Raw genomic sequence first — 13,090 nt, 5'->3', positions numbered from 1 at the left:
CCTACTAATTGCGCTCATAATAGTTTTAATACTTTTTTAACTGTATAATAATAAAAATTTAACAACAACCTACATACATTAATTTAAAAAAATATGCATTATTTAAAAAAATACGTTACTTTTATTATCTTTTAAGCATTAAAAAAGACGGATAAGTCATGGATGTCGCTCTGCTGTACAGTAGGTTACAAGTGGGTTACTACCCCTACTAATTTAAAAATAAATGTATTATAATACAAAAAAGCGGGTAAGTCATGGATGTCGCACTGCTGTAGGTATAGTAGGTTACAAGTGGGTTACTGTAATAGATGGAATTAAATTTGAATCCAATGATATTATATCATTGTATACGAAAAACGATTCTGAGCGAAGACGGTTTATCTGTCTAGAATATATTATAGATTATTAAAAAATTTCAAATCTTAGATTTAAAAAGACAATTTTTTATGAATTTCTAGTTTAAAATAATTTGCGAATTTTCGTGAATTTCGTGATTTTTACACATGTTGTCAAAATTCAAACTTTGAATGCTTGTAAAATAAAATTGTGCTAATATATTTCTTTTATTTTTCACCTGCTATTGTACAAATATGTTAGGAGCCTTATATAAAATTTTAAATTCTAAGATATAAAAGGAAAATTTTTAATGAATTTCTAGCATAAAATAATTTATGAATTTTCGTGATTTTTACGTATTTTGTCTAAAATTCAAATTTGAATGCTTGTAAAAAAAAATTGTGACAACACATTTCTTTTATTTTTCAACTGCTATTGTAACAATGTGCTAGACGCCTTGTAATAAATTGTCAAGCTTTTCTACCGACCACATACATTTTTATCGATATTTATAGAAAAAAAAACTAAAAAATTGAAAAATTAAAATGTCAGTAAACGGCTCAAAACAAATCTAAATATTTTGAAAATTTTATCAAATATAGAAAATGTCTATATAAACATTCAGTGAAAATTTCAAGTATCTGCGGTCATTTGCTTTAGAGTTACACCAAAATAAATAAATCGCTAAAAGTGAAAATCCAATGTTGTAAAAATTTAAATCTAAAATACTCATAAAAATTTAATTTGGATTTCTGGTGAACTTTTTATTTGTGATAAAGATTGAAAAACTTGTAAGGAATCTTGTATTAAATTTTCAAATCTTAGATTTAAAAAGAAAATTTTTTATGAATTTCTAGCTTAAAATATTTTGTGAATTTTTGAGATTTTTACGAATTTTGTCAAAATTAAAACTTTGAATGCTTGTAAAAAAAAAATTGTGACTACGCCTTTCTTTTATTTTTTAACTACTATTGTAACAATATGTTTAAAACCTTGTATTAAATTTTCAAGATCTTCTACCCAAAAAATAAATTTTCATCGATATTAATTTAAAAAAAACTAATAATGTTCGGAAATTTCAAATGTCTATGAATAGTTCAACTTAAGTCGAACATTTTTGAAAATTTCATGGTGGATAGAATATACGTATATTAACATTCGGTGGAAATTTCATGTATCTATGGTCATTTGTTTTAATGTTATATCAAAGACTAAAATCGATTTTGTCGAAAAATGATTGTGCGTAAAAATTTTCGTTTATTCCTTCATTTTTAGTTTGTTTATCCCGATGATTTAAAAAAATATTGAGAATTTTTTACTTTTGATTCCTTCAAAGTACCAACTAGATTCACTTTCTGATCTAACAAGATACTGAAGTCGAAAATTGAAGCATTTTTACTGCCTCAAGACATGATGACAGGCACAAAAACACACACATCATGGTAAAATCAATACATACATCCTCGCTCTGAATCTAAAATCAATTACTGACATTTAATAAACGATTAAATTCAATAGAAATGTATTTATTTTAAATATTTAAAACAATGAGACAGATAAATAAAATATGAAAATTCAAATATTTCCCCATTTTCCCCCTTTTTTCCTTTTTGTATTCCCATATCATCCCTTGGTTTTATTACTTCTACGCGTTACCTTGTTTAATTATTATAGTAATTTTAAGAATTTGAAAACATTGAAAGCTGCAGCAATAATATATTATATATATATAGATACACAATACTACACATAGTTTATAATATTTGAAATTTAAAAAGTATTGGTTAGGTATATATTATATAAATACTTTAATGGTTTTTGTATATTTAATACTAAAAAGTTTAAAATTATTTTAACAAAAAAGCATCAGTCTGAATATTACGAATAGTCAAAAAAAATAAAATATTTTAATATGTACCAATAGTATCAACTTATTATTAAGAACAATAGGATTATTTTATTCAAATAAAAAGATCAATATAATAATATGTGATCGTTTATAATTATTATAATGTGTGAAGATATACGCGAACCGTATATTGACATTAAATGCATTTAAAAAGTATACTCGCCACACGATTAACGGATTAACGATAACACAAAATTAAAGAATAGAATTTTGACAAGACAATTTTATTATTTTCGCGTAAGTACGTAAAGACATACGATACCTATATATTAGAATTTCTTTGTTATATGAAAATGTACATAATATATAAATTGTAATATCATCATCGTCATTCTTTTTACCCCCTCAAGGACCTGTCAAGTTTTTAGCCTGCCATTCATTCATAAGAAGTGATGAGATATCATGAAACAAACACATAGTTAGCAACTGCAACGGTATAGCTTTTTCGATTTAATAAATTTCATGAAAGGTATAAACTATGAAAAAACAACCGTGGGCCAGAAAACAACACTTTATGAATATAATGTCTATACAGCATCCAATTTCCACTATCCCTTAAACAAAAGCATTTCAAAAATTATACACGTACAAGAACTGTTGTGTACGTAAAGCCGTAGGCAAGGACGAAGATGAAAGATATGGACAGCAACCCTCCAAGTGAAAAAGGGTGACAAGAATATGGGGGAGGTAATTTTTATTTTTATTCTAAAATATAGTGGGTTAGTGGGTACCTTCATACGTCGTAGAAGGAACAAAAAAATAAAATAAAAATCACTGCCCAAACTAGAACGCCACTGTAATGGTGAACTATTACGATGGTTGTAAAACCATATATTAGACGACTTCAGATAAATACTTCAAATTGAACTACGGAAATCACGTACAGCTATATATACTAGTATAAGTAATTGATAGTGTAAAACTAAATTATTGTTATTTATTACATCATAAGTAACAACTATTTTTCAATACGAAGGGCTGCACCATAATTGATTTTGATTTATCCAAAGAATTACCATAGTATTATGTATATAAACATTTATGCAATGCTAATAAATTATAACAAAATGGATAAAATATTTCATTTTTTATTTTTCACACAATCAAAGTTTGAAGTATTCGTTTGCTTCATGTTACATCGAACAACTATTTATAAATTGTTTTATAGTAAAAATATTATTTTATTGTTTTAAGTTTCATCGCTGACAAATAATTGCATTTAAACTAAAATAATATTCAAGTGTTGAGTTATTGCTTCCTCCTAGCATACTATTTAAGATTATAAAAAACTCATATTTTAAATGTAAACAGATAAATTAATTCAGTTTTAAACAATATTTAAATACTTATTTGTAATTATATAGAAGTTTGATGAATATATTATAAACAATTTTACCGCAATCATTTAATTCAAATTGAATCTAAACTTATCTAAAAACAATCTATTTTCAATATAGAAAACTAACTACTTGCGATTCTTCCTTTCTCGATTTTTCAAAATTTTCTCACGAGCTATTAGAGTATTGAAAAAATTGCACTTCTAAAGACCAAATTTAATAATAAAAATATTTTCAAAAAATCTGAAGTTAATAATTTCCCAAGTAGTTGGCCTAAAAAATATATGATGTAAGTCTTTTAATCTCCGTATATTCTTCCTACTTTAAAAAGCTTATAAAATTACTATCAAATATTCATAATTATTAAGAATTAAATTTGTCTTGAAATGATTTAGTTTGAACTTAAAGTGATTCTGAACTGACTTAATTAATTATTTTCAAACCTAATATTCTTATAGTTCAACCCAACTTCCTCTCGTATGACTAATATTATCAAATTTCAAGTTATATGGATAACTCGTTTTTTGATATAACGAAGGACACGGTAGATAGTTGCATAATTAATTATAATTATAAATTTACAAATATAAATTTATAAATTTTATCTGAAAAATATTTAAATACAAACGAAAATGCTTAGTAAATATTTGATACTATTACAATAAAATAGGTATAATAAGCTCTAAATTGATTAAACAGTCATATCATTTAAATTATTAATATCACATTTTTTTTAGACATTTTTTCTGCTTGTCGAAGTTCTAAACATCTTTTGTATTTTTGTTCTTTGACATTTTAATCTTTTTGTAATTTTGTTTTTCATTAGGTATTAGCCATTAGTAAATAAGTCTGAACACGTGTAATAGTTATAAAACAAGCAAACACGGTGCGTGTTGACGTATAAATAAGTATACGAACAATAAATATTACCTATGGAGCAAATTCTAAGAAACTCAAAATGCCTTAACTATCACTGTAATTATAATATCAGGCTGTAATTAATTAGTTTCAAAGATACATTTTTCGTGATATACCAGCTATACTTAATTTATGATAAGTAGCCACAGTTATTATTATTTTTAATTATTGCTTAATACAACGGATATTGTGATCAAATGTAATCAGAGCTACACATAAAGGTTTTCAAAACTTTTAAGATACATTGTTGATCACATAAAAATATGGTAATTGAAGATCTCAGACGCAGGTTATACCTACTTGTACAAGTAGTGCGTACACTGCAAAAACTTGATTATCTTACCACGAAACAAATATATTGTACATACATAAATTATATAAAAAACGTGTTTTTAATATTTTGCATAATTATTTGAAATTTTCAGTAAAGAAATAATTATAAAAATAAACTGAGTATAAAAATAAATTATAATAAATACACTTGAATTGTTTGTTTTTATATTTGAACCACAAATCGATTTTGGTATAGATATTCGCCATTTATAACACTTCAAAATGTTTTAGCAAAATAATATCTATTGTTTTTATACACTCCCATATTATATAAATTTTAATTTTACACCATGCTATATTTTTTAGGGTTCTCCAAATAGTAAAATAGTAATTTAAAATTTTTAAACTTCAATTACTTCACATTTTTGTCTTGGTCATATTATTTTTATCATAATTCTGTATCGTATCAATACCTTTTCAAAAACTCTTTGAGTAATATTACCGATATATTTTATCGTCTATCCCTTGAATACATACTTTGCCTTTGACTTCCAATCACGTCTGAATAATGTTTTTTTTAGTCCTTAAACTACGGTCCAAAACACCTCCAATACTAGGATAAATTGCGTTATCTGAATACAAGGGTGACTGGATAAACAAACTATACACTCTCAAATAAGTATATCGTTCAAACTAAATAAACCAGTCATTTTATATTTTTTAGGTGATTCCTTAGAAAATATCGTAATTCATTTTGAAAGACTTTAGAATAGATTTCTGGTCAAACAAAAAAAAAAATTTGATTCAATCATCTAAGATGACGTTCAATATTTTAAAAAATGTGCATAAATTGCATTTTGCAACGTCTATATATTATCATACTTTTGATATGCAATATAATATACTGATATACCTACTTAATATACAGCCACATTAAATATGCATTATGAGTATCCATTTGTTACATACATTGATCAACTAAACTTTAATACAATAAGTCAAAAACAAATCATCAACGTCTAAACCTATATAAATGCATACGTTTCAATAGAATTCCACTTCAATTTTTCCGCGACAATTGAAAGTTGCTACTTATACTCTACTTAGTTTGTGTCTTAGTGAAACAAATTACTATACCAAAATTGATTATAATTTATTTCCCCGAGTATAAAGCATAGGTACCTACATACTCTATTTTAAAGCAAGTTTTGCAACTGTAATAAAATGTAACTTTATTTTTTTAAATAGTACCTTATAGTATTTATAAATACTCTGGTCGCCATAAAAATATATAAAAATAAATTATTCTTTTTAAATAACTAAGTTTAATAATTAAAAATAATGAATGCAAGAATGAACTCTCTCTGGAAAAAAATAACAATAAATTGTGGAATAATTCAAATCATAATAAATTATGTAACATTTTTTTTGTGCCTATATGTTATTATAAACTAACTTAATTTTAAATTGAATTAAATACATTTTAAATTTGTTAATTTTCATAACTACCAACTAATTTTAAATTCCACTTATTTAATTTGCATATTTTAGATTTAAAAATTACGTGATTGATTTTAAAATTTTTTTTAATATTAAACTTGTATTTAAACTTATACCATAAGTAATAATAATTATGATAACATTTTTAAAACGGAATTCCGAAATAATATTTCAAATTGTAATAAAAGCACAAATAAATGGTGATTAGGTATTAACTTTTGATATTTATAAACAATAATATTTAATAAAACATTAATTCTTTAAAATATATATTATTATTTTAAAAATATTCTTATGGTCTAATATCATGAAAGAGTAACAAATATTCTAAATACAATATTTAACAGACATTAAAACGAAAAACGTTTAAAAAAATATTTCTCTATCCGTTTAAGTAAATATAGTTTTATACTCAATTAAAAAGGAATCTTTCTTCATTATAAGATTACGAATTTTCAAATTATAAAATACAATGCAGGTAGGTTTACCATAGAGTCCTACAAAATGTTGTTTAACTCGTTAAATTGTATTAAATCGATATTTCCGATATAATATAAAATTTATAAGAACGAATATAAAATCAAAATACAATTTCACCTTTATCATTAATTTTTTTTTTCCGTTTTCAATATTTATTCATTTAATTATTTCAAGTACACTTTAAAAATAAGTAAAACTCTAACATTTAAAATTAACACAAATATTTTTAATGTAAAACACAACTTTTATTTCTTTATAAAATGATTTATTATTTTCAATACATTTTTTAAAATTCAATTGAAACATTGGAAAATAAATTATTTGAGTTTCAGATGAAAATAGAAAACAAATCCATTTAGTTTAAACTAGATGTAATTAATCTTTAAACGAACAATCGTTATATTATTGGTATAAACTGTTTGAACATAAATCCTGTAGAGTGCATAATAATAATAAAACATACAATAATATTATGCCCACCTAGAGAACCTAATGTCTATATATATTATAGTTAATACTATAATATACAGCTAATGTGATAATAAGACAAAATATATTGAATTCTTATCGTTGGTTCTACAAAATATTTTCTGCCTCGTATCGTCATCGAGCATGGTTAAATCTCACCGAAACCGTAACCTAACGTGACTTATTATTATTATTTTCCAAGGCCCATACATTTTCGCAATTTTCCTATCCACCCTAATCATTGACTAATTTACTAGAAAATTATAAAGTTTAATTTTAGAGGCATACCTGTTGAATCAACCGCATGGACATCGGCCCGCAAAAGGCTGACGAGGAAGCAGCACGCAATGCACGCGGCATGTGATTCGGCCGGCCGCCACATTACTACTAACTGTATACTCTCTTGCAACCTCGGCGTGTCGTTTAAATTCTACCCCCGTCGCCTCCACCCCTGACTTACAGCACCACTGGTATAACGGTAATAACCGCATGCGTGTTTAAAGCGAAAAAAAAATGTTTCCGAAAATAAGTGTTCTTACCAGAATGACCAAACTGTTGTGTTAATATTGGTTACATATGTATAGTTGATAAGTATGGTTCTTATCCAATAATAATAATATATTTATGGATCGAGTTTAAAGAATATATGTTTATATATATTATAATATTATTTGTCGATAGTGGAGATTTAGAAGAATTTTAGTGGGAGCTTAAATTGTGTTTTGATAAATTATCAAGTTGTTATACATTTAAATAACCACAATACAACACTATTGATCTTTAATTTTTACTTTCTTTCCTTTCACATACATATTAACTATTGTATATAAAAACATTTTAATTACAGTGAAGAATATTAAAAAATAATCAATTACATTTTTTCTATACGAACAAAAATCGAAAAATACGTGTTAATCTTTTTGATTATTGCTTTGAAGTATTTGAAGAAAATATTTGAAATGGGTCGTGTAGAAAATAAAAACAACCATTATATATCCAAAAATATACTATAAATAATCCATAAATGACTTTAAACAATATTCGTCTCAATATCGCAGGCTATAAATAATTACACTCTTTTCAAATACCCTGGAAGGGCATTTATTATCATAATAAACACCATCTCCGCCTGTGATATACAATATTATATACTGTAATAAAAAAATAGTGCAGAGAATTTTTCAGTTATTTAAAAAATTTCTAATATGCGTTCCAACCGGATGTTCATATCACTCAGATTCGAACGTACTTTATAGTAATAACTTTATATTTATGTATACAGCTTTCAATTTACACAAACAGCCTTTAAGGGAGGAGTAGAAAATTTTAGTGATTTTTCTCTCTGGCTATTTAAAATTAGACATACCAGTTATAGCACACAACATTCCTCTCACACAGAAAAATATTGATGGTATTCTTTGACAACAATAGTATTTTAATGATAATAATAATAATTATTTAATGATTTCGGATCTGTGCGCCGGTAAGATGTGGCTCGCAGATCCCTGAACATAATATTGTGAAAGTTGATTTCAAACAATGCATCATTGTCTGTAAAGCAGTCGTATATATCAAAATTAATGCGTTTGATATGACATGCCGTAAATGGGTTACCTAAAGTGAGGAGATTATTATTATATAGTCGTTGACTCTAGAAGTTGAAACTCCGCCTGTAACAACCAGTAATGTGGCCAGAGAGATGTTAGTGTTAATTATCACAAATTAATTCATTAATTCACTCAAAGATTTTTCAGAATAAGGTGCGAATCAAATCACAATATAATAAAAAAATCGTATAGTCACAAAAATTTGCAAAATTTTATCAAATTTAACAAACCTGCAAAGTATTTCAAACTCATGATATCGACGTAAATGTAATTGTTATAGTCTTCAGTATTAAAATATTAACACTTCTGAAAATTATATTAGCTGCACGACACTTAAACAATGAATGAGTAATAACGAAAATATTGAATATTCAATAACAGGGATATAATAACTTTAATAGCGAAAAATAAATAAACTCTGTTATTCCACGTCGATACTTGGAATAACGATTTCCAAGAATTTTGGATATTCTTATGATTAATATTTGCACTTCGGTACCGTGCCAAAAATAAATGAAATTTTATATTATAATTTAAAATAACTGAAAACGTAACATGCTTAATAAATACTGTTTTTCTAATATAATATTATGATGTAATATAAGCTGCAGAAACGAAATAATTTAATATTATTGAAATTTCATAAAGAAAAAGATTTTGGTAATATGAGGACCTAATGGTTAACGTGGAGTAATACTGATCATAATATAAACTATTATTATTAAACTAACACACGAGTCCACCTGGAATTTTTCTGTAAAAAATTTCTTAAAATGGAGCCCAGAGAAAAATGCCTCACTCTGAAAAGCCCCAGTAATATTTCTTTTAGTTGTCATTCTTTTTTACCCACTAACTTAATAAAGCTATGTTTACCTACTATATGCTCAGTACTTACTACTTACTTTAAGCTCTCACTATATACAAAAGACAATATACTGACACAAGTTGTGTCGCACAAGTGTTTCAAATTTAGTACCTATAATATGATCATAGCATAATATATTATATTATATAATAACGTATTGAGTGGAGAGGAGAAGCATTTAACTTAAAAAATGAGATAATATTTTCCTTCATTGTTTAGTTCCTTCAAAAACACTTATCTTTTACCACCATATATTTTTTTTTGAATTTAAATTATATTTATTATATTTCAAATATTTTACCTTGCATCCATCTACTTTCCAAGTAATAAACATATTATTAGGTATTCAAACCATAGGCGTGCTCATGGGGGCAGCAGAGGCAGCATATGCTGCCCCTGGACTTTCTTTGGGGCTACCGGGGCTGGCAAAAATTAAATAATAGGCCTCGGTAAGATTATATTTCCAAAGATGATTATTTTTTTTTGTCAAGTATAGATATAAATATTTTATGATTATAGAATTTATCAGTATAAAACTAATTTACCCGTCTACTATAAAAAAAATAGCCATGATTTTTCATCGTAAATATTATTATTATTTTTTGTTCAACAAATCTAAAAATAAACTGGGTTTTTAACAGTAACCCGATCAGCTGATCGAGTGTCTATTCTACATTGTTCTGTTCCACAACATTAGTGAATGACCATATTAAATAGCGATTAGCAATTACGTAACTGGTGTTGCACATTTGCACTCGCACAGTCACACATCTTAATATTATTCGACTTACTACGTGCGATGTGCTCACTGCTCAAATGCTCAATGCCTACATTATTATTTATTATAGATTATACTATAGTAGTAAACTAGTAAGTAGGTAAGTTGTAACATTACTGTTGTGTCATGCTCGGTAAACGAAAGGGTGGAGCTGAAAAAGCCCATGAAAAGAAAAGATTGTTGCTTTTGAATGCGAGCCAAAAATGTTTTAATTTAAAGGACATGTTTTCAAAAAATTTAAATCTTTCAAATACGCCAAGTACGCCAAGTACTTACATCGAAATCTGATACCAATGCTGTTGGGCAATCCAATGATAGAATCGATAAATTTTATCCACTGGCTTAATACTTATTACCTATATAGCCATATAGGTTAATTATAATTATAAGTATTTAACTCTATCATAGTATCATTAAATATTTTTATTTATTTATATTTTATGGTTTATAATTATTATAACTATAGGCTTGTGGAAAAGTACACCTTAAGTGGCTTAATACCTAACGGCACAACTGTTTATCCAAATAAACAAATAATAAATAATCAATGCAACTTTAATTTTGATACCCAATAGCAAAAAAAGTAAAACTATGGGCCGGGTTTAATGGTGAATATGAAGAATGGGCCAAATTAATCTTTTGCTGCCCAATAGTATAATATATGATACTACATTACTTAATATATACACATATCATTTGGTGGGCAATGGTGTTGTGATTTTAACAGGTAAAAATGGATTGGGGTGCAATCGTGTTACAATTTTTTTGCGCAATTGTGGTGTAATTAGTCGGGTCATAAAAAGAAAAATTGCGCAATCGCGTTGCACTGGTTAATATACAGGGTGTCCCGTGAGGATTTACCCATTGCGATATATCTCAAAATAATGGTGATATCGAAATTCTGGTTTGGTAATAAAACTTACAGAGATAAGAACTAAAATATTGTTTCATATTTTGATTTATTTTAATGTTTTAGTAAAATAGTTAAAAATATATTTTTTTATTTAATTATTTGCAAAAATATTAAAGATAGCCATTTTGTAGTGTTTATTTTTCTGAAAATATTGACGTTTCAAAATTTTATTTTCATTAATTTCCTGATTTTTAAAATTTTTTTTAGTTTTGAGAAAAATTGCGAATTATCTAACACCATAATGTTATCAATCATGTGACTCACCGTGCCGCGCGCATTCCCATTCGGCCGGCCGAATACTCTCCGTGTTCCTAATAGTTATAAATTTATAATCATATTTTATTTCATCAAAACTAGAAAAAATATCAAAAATCAGGAAATTAATGGAAATAAAATTTTGAAACGTCAATATTTTCAGAAAAATAAACACTACAAAATGGCTATCTTTAATATTTTTGCAAATAATTAAATAAAAAAAAATATTTTTTAACTATTTTACTAAAACATTATAATAAACTTTAAAATGAAATAATTGTAGTTCTTATTCCTGTAAATCTTATTATAAAACCAGAATTTTGATATCTCTATTATTTCGTGAGATATCGCAATGGGTAAATCCTTGCGGAACACTGTATAATATATAATATATGATAATTATTTGTAAATTATATTTTAATTTTGTTTTTTGTTAATTCGATTTGTACGATTTGATTTAATTTTAAATCTTAATAATAATAATAATATTTTACTACATTTATCAAAATCATATTTAATTTAAAATAATTTAATATTTACTAGGTATTTACCTTTAAGTATATTAAAATAATATTGAATAACACTTTTAGCCAGAAAATAATATGTACCTCTTGCCTGTTTAAATTAAGAAGAGTGTGATAATTTCTTATTTTGATAATAGAAGAAAATGGTTAAGATTTATTTTTATTTTTTTAGGAAAATGAATAGCTGTGGAATGAAGTATCGAAATATTGTAGCCTGTAGGAAAATAATTATGGCCAACTATATAGTTACCTTAGTTAATAGGTCTATGTCTAATGCTCATCACTTCATACACTTATCATTAAGTTTTCGTGTATCACCTATCGGTTATTAGCACCAGCGTCAAACACTCAAATGTGTTCCTAAAATATGCATAATGTATATAGTACAGGCTAAAGATATACAATATAAAATAGATCCATACCTACATTTTCAGTTTTGATAATGACCCCCTAATATCTAAGTATATCGTACATTGTCCATAATTACAACATAAAATCAATATATTAAACTATTAACAATTTTGATTTTTTGAAAGGGGATCGCTATTTGTGTTTTGCTTGTTTTAGCCCACATAATTCACTAAAATATATTATTATTTATATCAATCCTTCCATTTAAAATTCTCGGACACACCAATGGTGACAACAACAGGACACGTCACTTACAACGTTCATTCACGTCCTCTTCTTTTAATTACTACCTTCCCGGCGTGGCTAACAGATTGTTAAATAAGGCATAATAAAAGATTATTGAATGGTAAACATAATATAAACTATGATTCGTTGAAGCTATGTTGATGATAGTAAACTATCATCACTGGTCTCGAACTTTGCAATGATATTTTCCTAATAGCTAAATTTTATAATAAATTAACATAACGATGAAAAAAAAATTGAAATATTACCAAGTGAAATCGAAACCTAACT

General features: G+C 26.0%; 1 protein-coding gene across 1 annotated transcript in view; it reads right to left on the bottom strand.

The window, feature by feature from the left end:
* The window catches only part of LOC107163764 (lachesin-like), a 173,046-nt gene extending 165,443 nt beyond the window's left edge, over positions 1 to 7,603 (bottom strand). The window contains exon 1 of the mRNA XM_089220626.1: positions 7,510 to 7,603. Within this exon, the coding sequence (XP_089076752.1) occupies positions 7,510 to 7,603 (94 nt within the window). The remainder of the gene's footprint in view (positions 1 to 7,509) is intronic.
* Between the last annotated feature and the right edge of the window lie 5,487 nt (positions 7,604 to 13,090).

This window comes from Diuraphis noxia, unplaced genomic scaffold (assembly GCF_037042655.1).
Source record: "Diuraphis noxia isolate RWA-SAM2 unplaced genomic scaffold, SU_Dnox_SAM2 contig0002, whole genome shotgun sequence".
NCBI classification, from domain to species: Eukaryota; Metazoa; Arthropoda; class Insecta; order Hemiptera; family Aphididae; genus Diuraphis; species Diuraphis noxia.
The sequence above is the reverse complement of the archived record's forward strand: the minus strand, read 5'-3'. Positions and strand labels throughout refer to the sequence as shown.